The 12,781-nt window shown below is 32.4% G+C and overlaps 2 protein-coding genes across 2 annotated transcripts; one reads left to right on the forward strand and one right to left on the reverse strand.

Annotated features, from left to right (window-relative positions):
- Positions 1-4,091: 4,091 nt before the first annotated feature.
- On the forward strand, positions 4,092-4,330 carry K441DRAFT_660194 (uncharacterized protein; the record flags this gene model as incomplete). The annotated part of the gene is made up of 2 exons (XM_067648665.1): positions 4,092-4,222; positions 4,252-4,330. Coding segments are annotated over 2 exons (210 nt in total), but the record flags the coding sequence as incomplete, so codon positions are not given.
- Positions 4,331-4,393: 63 nt separating this feature from the next.
- K441DRAFT_660196 (uncharacterized protein) lies at positions 4,394-4,812 on the reverse strand (the record flags this gene model as incomplete). Its single annotated transcript, XM_067648666.1, has 1 exon — positions 4,394-4,812. A coding segment is annotated over exon 1 (158 nt), but the record flags the coding sequence as incomplete, so codon positions are not given.
- Between the last annotated feature and the right edge of the window lie 7,969 nt (positions 4,813-12,781).

The following is a 12,781-nucleotide window of genomic DNA, read 5'->3' on the forward strand; positions in this document are numbered from 1 at the left end:
CTCCTATAGAGGCCCTTACTATAGGGTTCCGTAATATTACCCCCCCTTTTATAGAGGCGGAGCTCTGGCGACGCTATAGTTACTATATATATATAAAAGGGACACTTAAGATATAGAAAAAGAGAAAGGGGGGTATTAATAAAGGTTTAAAATAATATTATATAATAAGGCTTAGCATCTAAAAATCCAACTAATTAAATAATTTTAACTACTAGTTAAAGTTCCTAGATATCTTAATAATATTCTAGTTATATAATTGCACTTTACTATAATCTAATGGCAATTTACCCTTACGTAGTAATATATAACGGTTTAACTCTATAAGGGCTCCTATAGAGGATTAGGTATAAAATCTCTACTTAGGCCTAGTTTCTATAGGTTTGCGTAGTAAAAGTCACTAATTAGATCCTTTACATTTTTAAAGTCTTTCTATAGTTGCTATTCTAGCTAGTTTATAGCGAATCCTATATATATAGCTCTGTAGTAAAGCCGTCGTCCTCTACCTTTACTAAAGTATTTAAAGTTAATAATTCGTTTAACGGTCCACTTCTTATAGTTTTTATCTTTGTTTTTGTCTTAAATTAGTACTAATAGGGGTTTAGGCTAATAAAGGTATAGTAGCTATAGGTAAAATATAGGCTATATCCTACGGGTGGCTAGGGTAAGTAGGAGTTTTAGCTTATATGCGGCTCCCCTATTAATAACTTATTTAATTAAATAGGGGCTAAAGCTCTTATAATTAAGTGACTTTATAGGCCTCTTATTACGGAACCGTTAGGAAAAAATTTACCAGCATTTAATTTTACTTTTCTGCCATTTTAGCATTTTCTAGCATTTCTAGCATTTCCTAGCATTTAGCTGCCAAATGCCGCATTCAGAATCAAGTGTTAGCATTTAAAATTAAGTGTTAGTATTTAGCTGCCAAATGCCGCATTTAGAATTAAGTGTTAGCATTTAGCTACTAAGTGCTAACTATAAGATTACTAAGCATATATAAAAGTATAATTTTTATAATTTTTATATTTTATATACACTTTATTAATATTACTAAGCATATATAAATATATAATTTTTATAAATTTAATATTTTATATACGCTTTATTAATATTACTAAGCATATAAAAATGTATAATTTTTATAAATTTAATATTATTAATAAAAATTTAATATTTAATATTTTATATATATTTTATTAATATTAGTAAGCATAGAGGGCGGGGCGGTATTATAAAAAATTTACTAGTATCTTAAATTAGGTTTATGCTAATTAAGTAATTTCGGCATTTAGCTGTATTTAGTTACATTTTGCGGCTATATACTATACCGCTAATAATAATGCTGCAATTTGCGGCTAAACGCCGCCTTAATAATAAAAGTGCTGCAAGTTACAGCTTAATACTCTCTTAGAAATAATAATACTAGAAATATTTTAGTTAACTAAGTTTACTATATACGCTACGCTACTACCTATAAGTTACTAGAAGATATGTCCCTTAGCCCATATATACACTACTATATAATTATAATAGGTTTCGCTATATAGCGGCTATATATAGTATTTAGAACTATCTATAGTTATATTATACTCTTACAATCGTTACTAGTATTAGATAGTCTTAGTATCTTCCTTTTTACCTTAGCCTACTTTTAAGCTCAAATTAGCCTTCTCCTTATATACCGACTTATACAGTAATAATATAAATTTAGTTAACTTTAATATCCTCTGCTTAATACTCGACTTCTAATTAGCTATAATAGTACTATAGTAGACAGGCTTAGTCTGTCCTTATTAATCTATTTAAGTAAATAGTTACTTTACCTCCGAGAGCTTATAGCTTGGCTTAACTATAATAGTATAATTTACGCGCTGTAGGTTAATAGACAGCCTAATTAATACAAAGGTATAAAGTAGGATCTATTTAAAGTTATTAGTATTAAAGGTTAACCTAGCCTTAGCCTTCTTAATATTAGATATACTAGCTGCATAGTAGAGTACCTTATCTTTACCGTATTCTTTATATAGCCTATTAAACTAATAAGCTAGTATAAGAGGTAAGCGAGTAGTAATAATAATCTTATACGCTAAACTATCTGTTTGTTTTTCGATATAAACGTAATTATAGATTTTTTTAGCTTAAAAGAACTTTATATTCTGTTAAAAATAGCAGTTAAGTATATTGGTGAACTCCTTACTAAGCGGGTTAGTAGTCTATTTAGTAATAATTAGGTCCTTAAGTATACAACTCTAAGTTTTTAGGCGTTTATTATTAGACTTATTAGACTTATTAAACTTAATTATAATAGGGGCATACTAGTCCTAGTATTAGACAACCTGGGCTATACTTACTGCCGTTTTCACGTTAGTATATAACTTAGCTTAGGTAAGTTTTAGTATCTTAGGTTTAGTATTTAGATCGCTACTATCTTCCTCCTATATAGCTAGAAGTTCCTTATATTAGCGCCTCTACTCTATTCTTACTTAGTCCTCTATAGCTATAATTATAGCCGCCTCGGTATTATTAGGGTTGGCCTATAATATAACTAATTTAAGACAGCTATTCTTTAGGATAAGCTTTTACTAGTTAAACTAGAGTATTAACTCCCCTCTATATATTTAAAACGTTAGAATAACTATATAGAAAAATATAGCTAGTTTACCGAATTTCCTATCTACTATTGCTCTGGCTAGGTTAGTCTTTACATCCTTATAAAAACGGTTAAATTCCTTCTTCTTTAGCTAGATGTTTTCTTCTTTAAGCTTAAGCAGTACTTTAAACTCTATTCCCTTTAGCTTATTAGCTTCTTTTTACTCTAGCCTCTTTAATCCTACTATAATAAACCGCATTAGTTACATTAGGTTTCTATTATTAGGTATACTAGATATACCCTATATAGCAGGGCTACGATTATACATAATATAGTACTTCTTAACTATATCCTTAATAAACAATATTAAGACTCTACTAGTCGCGTTTAGGTAGCATTTATCCTAAAGGATACGCCTAACCTATATTACACTCTTTAATTTCTAATACGTTCTAAGGGATCAGCTATTTAGGTATTTCTATATATTGGTTTATATAGTAATAAACCCGCGTATTAGTCATATAGTAATACAATTTTGCGTAGTAATTAGAAGGAATTGGGTTAAGTATCTTAGCACTAATAGTTCCGTTACATTAGGGGTAGGGCTATAATTATTCTTAAACCTAGCTTTACTCTATAGGTGTAATAGGAGAGCCTTACTAACCAAATATATGTCATTATCGTTCTCCTATTATTCCTTATTAGTCCACTTAAGAGCCTTATAGATTTACGGCTATTTATCCTTTTTTAGTTTACTAAATATCTTAACTTTATTATAGCTAGGGGCGAGAATTATAATCTAGGGCGGGTTAGGGCGCTTTATAATCGCGCCGTCTTATAATATTATACTCACGTCCTTTAGGAATCCTAGCAGGCCTAGGGTTGGCGTAAGGATAACTAAGTAGCCTCGCTATAGATCTATAGGGTATAGCTTCTTAGAGTTATCTTTACAGTAGTATATAATTGGCTGCTTTACTACCTATAGGCATTTTAAATCCAGCGGATATATCTTAGGTAGGTAATAGGTTACATCCCTAGTAGCTTAGGCCTCTTAAACCTCTATTACATTCTAATAATAAAAGTAGTTTATTAGCTATTAAGTAATTATTTATATAGTCTTGCCCGCGCTAGGTTTGTCTACATAAATACCACCTCCTTTAATTATCCTCTCTTGCTTAAATACCTAAGCTATATATACTACTTAGTATAGGCTAAATTTAAAGCCGGCCGTCGAAAACGGATTCTGCACCTATACGTGGTGACGGCTACGAACCTAGGTCTTCGAAGTTCAGACCTAGAGCCAACGCAGAGACGTTGCATAGCGCGTGCAAGTAGGACCTGGTGGTTGTGTGCGTCGTGGGGCGTAGTGAAAGGTTTTCACATAGGATGGTAAGATCTCGAAAACCACTACTAACGGTACCCCTTTATAATATAGCCACTAGTTCTCCTACTAAGCACCTATATAATCCAACGTAGATAAACAGCTTTTAAAAGCATCCCCTAGCCCCCAATAGAAAGCATTAACGACCTCACATTAACGGACGAACGAGCGTGCGAGCGAACGAACAAACGAGCAAATATACGGCCCCTCCTAACCCCCAAGGCAGTCGCCCGCGGAGCATACGGTCACTCGCCGTTTTTAACTACTAAATACTACCTAGCAGCTTAGATTACGACCCACGGTTTTCCCTGTCTCCTTTCAACGGAGTGGTAACCCTTAAAGAGGGCCTAGCTGGGGCCTAGGCACAAAAGATACCTAAATAACACAATATCCCGCTCGCTTATCAGTATTACGGTAGTTAGAACGGATGAATCCCCCTTACGCCTTCGATGGCTCTAGGGGGGGGGAGGCAAGGCGTATATAGTAGTGGTCTATATAAGAGATAGCGTATAGGGGATGGGCAAGATATGGGACACAAAGAGATAATAAAACATAGTAATCGATTAGCAAGGCCTAGCTGGGACGTAGTAAACCCTAGCTTTAATAAGCTAGAGAAGGAAGCAGTGGTTCCTAAGGAGTTCAAAACATCTAAGGAGGAGGACGTGCAGTAGGCCCGTAGGGCCGCTGCTACGTGCAAACATGGCAAATCGGGGTTTTTCATCCTACTAAGGCTGCTTATAGGGTTTTTCCTCCCCCAACTATAGGGTTTTCTTCATGTAAATTATAAGTTTTCCCCCCTGTGACGGAGTAGTCTGCGTGGGCCAAGATAGGATCCGTATCAGACGTTAATTAAAGAACTACTACTACTACTAAATTTAAAGCCTAATGCGAGGCCCTAATTAGGGAGTTTAATTAGGGCGGTCTTAGAGAGTGCTTTTAATAAGACGAGTAGGAAATACTCTAGAGTAAGTAGAAGATCCGCCTCCGTTACGTACGCTAGTATACTATTTAGGTTATCCTTCCCGGCCTTATAGAGCTAGGCTAAAAAAGTTTACTAGTTAAGTTCTTCCTCTACGTCTACGTCTTAGTCGTTATTATTAACTAAATCCTTATCTTAGTTACTATTATTAACTAAATCCTCGTCTTTATCTCTACTCTCCGTGTTCTTAAAGTTAGTATAATATAGGAACTAATTATCATGTCCACCGGCACGTTGCGGCAATTTACTATCCTCTACGGTAATATCTTAAGGGATATTAATAGTTAGTAATACAGTAGTAGGGTCGTCTATTATATTATTAGGCTAGTATATACCTTTAGGTTCGGTAATAAATTACAGTGATTTACCGTTATCTATAGCAATTTCTCTAATACTGCTATTACTCGCTAATATAGGCTTATAGGTAGATGGGTTACGTCTTCCCTTTACTAATTACCTTCTGCGTATAACCGGCTTATTATTACTATTTTCCGTAAAGGTGCCTACTGCTAATTCTACTTCTATTTAGGTTAGCCTTATAACTATTTAACTTCCTANGNACGGCTAGCTTNCTTTNATTATNCTNNNCTAGGGNACTTATTACTAATCTTAGTTAAGGCTACTTATTATATCTACCTAATTTAGTCTTACTATTATCTAATTTCTTATATCTAATAGGCTCGCCCTTACTATCTTTATTAGAGCTATATACTGCTAATTTTAAATAACTCTACTTCTTACCTTCTCCTAGTTTACTCTTACCGCTAGCCTTATACGGCATTAGGACTTACTAGCTATCTTTTATACTATATCCGTTATATCTAGGCGCCTTAGATTTAATAGCTAGCGGTATATTATTAGTAGCAGCGACTTAGGAGTTTAAGCTAGGAGGTAAGAGTAATGCTATAAGTATGGCCTCCTTTATGCCATTTCGCGCTATTTTACTAAGAGCTATAATAAGTATGCCCTCTAACCGTATTATAAGGTTTTTATATCTCTACGGTAATATATAGATATTCTTTTTGGGCGGACCGTTAATATTAAGCTCTATATAGGCTTATAGTTCCTCTTATAGCTTACCTAGAGCTATATATAGGTTTCCGCTTATTAAATATAAGATTTAAACTACCCTAACTATTAACCTACCCGTTAAGCCTATAGATTAGATTTTAATCTTAATATCTCCTATATTAATTACATTACTTACCACTAGGGTTACTAGCTAAGGCGAAGGGATACTATATAGTAGGGTTATAGTAACGTCTATAGGCTATATTACATACAGTAGCTAAGGTAGCGTTATCTTATCTTATGCTTTAGTCTTTAGAGGTAATATATATTTATATAGAGTATACCCACTCTTAAAGGTACTTAGTACCCTCTTCGCGTAATTAAAATAAGCACTTCCTATAATTTTTAGGATTACCTATAGTTTTTAATCCAGTAAAGTATTAGTAAATTATAAAAGTTACTTATAAAACTCCTTAACCTACCCTTTTTTTATTATTATAGAGTTGCCGCAATATATTACGTACTTAGGCTTAACTTTAATTATAATATCTTTAACCTTCTCTTTTAGTCTATTATAGTTTTTAATACTTATTCTAAAGCCTTAGGCAATATTTATATCTTTAATTAGCTTTAGGTTCGCCTTATACCACGCGTCTAGCTTTACTTATAGTTACGTCATTATTAAGTCGCTTATTTAGTTAGGTACGTATAATATTACGGCATATATTAAGTAGAAGGTAACTATTAAAATAGAAGGGCTTTATATAGTAGCTAGCTAGCGCTATACTAATATAGCTCTAGTATTAGACGTAGTTAGAGGTTAGTTATAGGAGAGATAAAAGGTAGGGTAAGTAAAATTAATTAAAAAGAGGTAAAGAGGTAGATCTTATAATTGCCCGCACGTGCCCGCATAGAGGTAAAATTAGCTATAGTTTGCTACTACTAGTTAGGGTAAATACGGCTAGACTTAGTACTATGCAGTTAAATAAGGGTATAATTATATAACTTATAGGGACTACCCTACCTAGCCTATTTAAGGCTAGGTAGCGGTTTAGTACTACTAAACTTTTATAGTTTTTAATATAAGCGATTTATTAAGTGCCTATAAAGGGGTAACTAGTTATTACGGCATAGTAGACTATAGAAGGTTGTGGGCGTTACTATATTTCTTATTATTATATAGAGTTAGTATATATACGCGCCGCTAAAGTTAAAGGGCTGGCCTATATCTATATATGCGGGCTCTATTACTGTAAAGTATTTGCTATATAATAGGTAGTATTTCTAATAGACGGCGACGTATTATACTTATTATAGGCATTACTATATTTCTTATTATTATATAAAGTTAGTAGATATACGCGCTACTAAAGTTAGAGGGCTAGCCTATATTTATACATGCGGACTCTATTACTATAAAGTGCTTAGTATATAATAGGTAGTACTTCTAGTAAATAGTAACGTATTATACTCACTTTATAATTACTAGTATTATTATTACACTATATAGTACTTAAGGGCCTACTAGATAAGTTTATCCGGAATAATAATTATCTAGTGCGTAGGATTTATGTCTATATATAAACATCTAGTGCTTATTTAAACGCATATCTACCATAAAAGGTAGTAGGAGGTTTTATATCTTATATTATAAGTTTATATAATTAATAGCATTTTATAGCATTTTAGGGCATTTTAGGGCATTTTAGGATAGTAGATATGTTATATATACTAGTATCCAGCCGCTTAGCAACATTAACTTATCTCGCTATTTATCTATTTAGTATTATATAAGAGGTTAGTATTTTACTATAATATTTATTACGTTAGAGTCTCTTAAATTTAATATCTTTATTTTAGATCTATTTAGAACTATATATAGTTTTATAATATCCCACTTCCTACCCAGTACTCTAATAAAAGATTATTTAGTTAATAATACCTTTTCTCTTACTAAGTAAGGGAGGAAAAGACTTATACTTTCTAGCAGTAGTAAACTGTGCTTATTAGTAATATTTTTAATAGATTATAGTGTTTAAGTTTCCGTTTACCTATAACGTAATTAGCCTACCTATAGTAAAGTACTTTTACTTTACTACTTACTTCTCTTTTCCCTTACCCTTCTATATATCTATATACTCGCATTATAAACTATAAGAGCTTAATAGTACTAGACCATTACCTAGCCTATATTAAGAGATAGGCTAGGTAGAATAGTCCCCGTAACTTACACTATACCACATCTTCCTCTATAGGTTAGTCTCGTTACTATAGATTTACCCTTATATATATTTAACCTGTAGAGTATATAACTATATACTTTACCGCTAAGGCCTTACTTATACAATTTTATTAGGGCGCGCCTTATTTTCTTACCTTTATTAGTTAACCTAACTTTACTAACTACCTACCCTTACTCCTACCTTATTAGTATCTACCTTTATAACTAGTACCTCCGCAGATCTATTTAAGCTATAGAGCCTTATAATATAGTAAGTTAGCTGCCTTATNTTTAGCCTTAGCTATATAANNNANNNTCTNTATTTACTAATACGTTTATATAAACTACCGCTTAATATAGCCTGCTACTAAAATGGACCTACCTACTAATTATTTTATAACTTGTAATGTTAACTACGTCTATAACTATAAAAAGTTTACTAAGGGTGTTATAGTTTTTAAGATTGCCTTAACTATAGTAACTATAGGCTCTAGTATCTTATAAGGTAATAGTAAGGGCCCTATACTTAATAAGCCTCTTCTTCTAAAGCTTAGTAGTCTATACCTCTCAGCTAACGACGCTCTAAAATGCCATCTCTGTTTATCTACCAGCTATATACGCGCCAATTATCCTCTTAAGAAAGCCTCTTAACTTTATTACGGCTATAGTAAGGCTAGTTATCTTAAAGCTAACTACTCTAACCCTATATATAATAATTATAGGGAAGCTAATTATCTTAAGAGCAATTATCCTAGTATAATATACGAGAAATCCGTTAAATTTTCCAAGGAAAATTTCCAAATTGCTGACTTACAGCCAGCAATTTGGTTCCTTGGGTAAATTTAACGGATTTCTCGCGCCTGCGGCGGGCTTTTGGCCTTCTAAACTCAGTCTGCCCTACTACTGCCCTGCTACTGCCCTGCTACTGCCCTACTACTGCCTATTACTGCCTACTACTACCTATTACTACCCTAATACTATTTTACTATTTTACTATTTTACTATTTTTATTACTACTCTTACTACTTTTACTACTCCCCTTTTAACTACTATTTTATCTTCTTTTTTATTACTTTTAATATATCTTTATTTTCTAATTTATAGCTATCTTTATTACTACTTATATACTATTATTTTACTATTACTTTATCTACTAATTTATTATTATTACTTTTATTCCTATTTTTTATCTTTATTATTATTACTATTTCTATATTTATTATTGCTATTTTTATAATATTTTTATCTTTTATATTAATTATAATACTATATTATTACTACTTTTATTATTACGGCTCCGTAACAGATCTAGTTAGGGGGCTTACATAAGCCTTAGTATATGTATATAGATATATCCTTTTCTACCTTCTACTCCTTATCTTAATATCTAAGTCTATAAACTACTATATAGGCTTAAATACGTTCTTTACGGCGCTCATGCCTTAATTAACTAAGTCGCTGTAACATCTATTACTCTTTTTATTTTTACTACTATTTCTATCTTTATTCCTATTTTTTATCTATATTATTACTATTTCTACTTTTATTACTACTTTAGCTATTACTATAATTATTACTTTAAATACTACTTTTACTTTTATTTAAACTACTACTTCTATTACTACTATTATTATACTACTTATACTACTAATTATATTACCCTTTTAATAGTTTTTTAATTTTTAATTTACCTTTATTATTTCTAATTTAGTTACTCCTTTATTATTCCTTTATTTATTACTTTTATAACTATAAATATATCTTACTTTATATTACTATATATTAAAAAGAGTAGAATTTAATATATATACTTTTATACTTTTTAAATAATAAACCTTTATATTAAACCGATCTATTTTATAATTAAAATTTCTTTATTACTTTATTATTTACTACTTTGTATTTATTTTATCTATATAAAAAACCTTTAAAAACAATTTAAATAAATAGAAATTTTCTTTTAAATATTATTTTTACTTTTATTTAGATTACTATTATAGCTTACCCCTTATTAATACTTTAATACTATTTTTATATATAGTTTAATAAATATTTTTATTACTATAGCTTTACTTTTATTACTTTTATTTTAACCTTTATTTTTAATATTAATATAGCCTTTACTACTACTTTTAATACTATTTTAGTTATTATTTTATCTTATTATAAAAGGCTCTAGAGTCTTATTATATATATTAAATAGGTAGTAAAAAGGCTAATAATAAGGATATTATTTAGTTAATAATAAGTAATAAAAATTGGTAATAAGATATTTAATAGTAAGAAAGAGGGTAATTAGTTATAAGTTAAGAGGTAATTAAGATAAAGTATATAAATATAATTTAGATTAATAGATAGTATAATAGTAGTAAGAAAATCCAATTTATAGGTTAATACTACTTTATCCACTATTTACTGGCCTATCTACTACCTACTACTACTCCTACTACTGCTCCGTCTGCTGCTCGTCTACTGCTCTTACTGCTGCTCGTCTGCTACTCGGTCTACTACTCGTACTACTACTTAGACTACTGCTCGGTTTACTGCTCGGTCTAGTGCTCGGTCTGCTGCTCGGTCTGCTGCTCGGTCTACTGCTTGGTCTGCTACTCGTCTACTGCTCGCCTGCTGCTCGGTCTGCTGCTCGTCTACTGCTCGCCTACTGCTCCATCTGCTGCTCGTCTGCTGCTCGGTCTGCTGCTAGAGCCGTCATAGAGCCGTCGTAGAGCCGATCGTAGACGATGCAGAGCCGTTCGGATAGACAATGCAGAGCCGTTCGTACGGACGATTGTACGGGTGACTGTATAGGAAATCGTAGAGCCGTCGTAGAGCCGTCGTAGAGCCGTTCGTAGAGACGGTTATAAGACTTCTTAGTATTAGTGCTGCATGTTAGTAGAGCTTTCAAGCTCCATAGGCTTTACGTAGAGCTTCGTGCAGAGCTTTTACGGAGTATCGTGCAGAGTTTTTACGGAGCTTCGTGCAGAGCTTTTGCAGAGCTCCGTGCAGAGCTCCGTGCGCCCCAGAGCTCCAAACCTTTACATTAGTATAATATTACTTAACCTTAGGATATTTAAATAAAAGTGGTACCATTTTAAAGCGCTTTATAAGCTCTATAAATCTACCTAAATAGAAATTTTATTTAGGCAATATTAGGGGGTGCATCGCAGGTGCAGAAGGGTCGGTCACGAGGTCGCGATTTAATGGGGTAGCACGTGAAAAATCAGGTAACCAGCACCAAATTGAACCAATCAAAGTCTCAGATTCAACCCAATTCCAGTATATGTTAGACGAGAAATCCGTTAAATTTTCCAAGGAAAATTTCCAAATTGCTGACTTACAGCCAGCAATTTGGTTCCTTGGGGAAATTTAACGGAATTCTCGCGCCTGCGGCGGGCTTTTGTCCTTCTAAACTCAGTCTGCCTTACTGCTACCCTGCTACTGCCCTTTACTGCCTATTACTGCCCTTTACTACCCCCTACTGCCCTTTACTGCACCACTACTGCCCTAATACTGCCTACTACTACCCACTACTACCGTTATGCTATTTTTTCTATTTTACTATTTTTATTATTACCCTTACTACCTTTACTACTCCCCTTTTAAATACTAAAATAACTTCTTTTTTATTACTACTAATATATCTTTATTTCCTAATTTATAGCTATATTTATTACTACTATTTTTACATTACTATAATTATTATAATAGTTTATTAATATTAATACTATATTATAACTATTTTAATTTTAATTTTAATTTTTATTTATATGTATAGTACTATTACTATATTAATTCCCTTTTAATTTATTAACTTTACTACTTTAAACATAGTTATAACTTTTATTTTTACTTTTATTCTAATTTTATATAGTACTACTTTTATTATTATAAAGAGTACTTTATATTTAAAATTAAATTCTTCCTTTAAAAATATTATATAAGATAATTATATATACTAAAGACCCTACTATAAGGACTATTATAAAGACTATTAATATTTTTATATATATTTATATAAAGTAGAAGTAGGAAAAAAAATAAAAATTAGAGTATTAAAGCTTTAACTGCCCTTTACTGCCTATTACTGCCCTCTACTGCCTATTACTGCCCTCTACTGCCTACTACTGCCCTACTACTACCCTGCTACTACCCTACTACTACCTTACTACTACCGCACTACTACCTTACTACTATAGAATTTATATAGCTACCTTATAGTAACGTAAAACTACCTTTATATAATAATCGCGTAATATAGGTTTACATAATTAATTACGTGACGTATATTAACAATAGCTATTTACGTCGTTATTGTTGTCGTCGTCTTCTTCCTTAAGCAACAGCACCACCACCACCATCACTACTGCTGCTGCTGCTACTACTGCGTCTTCTACTCCTGCTCCTACTGCTACTGCCACCGCTACCGCCGCAACCACTACTACCGTTACTACTACCGCCGCTGCTACCGCCATGTCCACGCCTGGCCGCCGCTTCTCGTCCTTACCGCCGCTATCTTAGGCTGGGGTGCCTACGCGCGGGACTTCGGTCCTAGTAGATAAGCGTGCTAGTGAGTATTAGTACTATAAAAGAATTTAAGAATTTAAG

The sequence above is a fragment of the Cenococcum geophilum genome (genome assembly GCF_001692895.1).
Source record: "Cenococcum geophilum 1.58 unplaced genomic scaffold K441scaffold_22, whole genome shotgun sequence".
Lineage (NCBI taxonomy): Eukaryota > Fungi > Ascomycota > Dothideomycetes > Gloniales > Gloniaceae > Cenococcum > Cenococcum geophilum.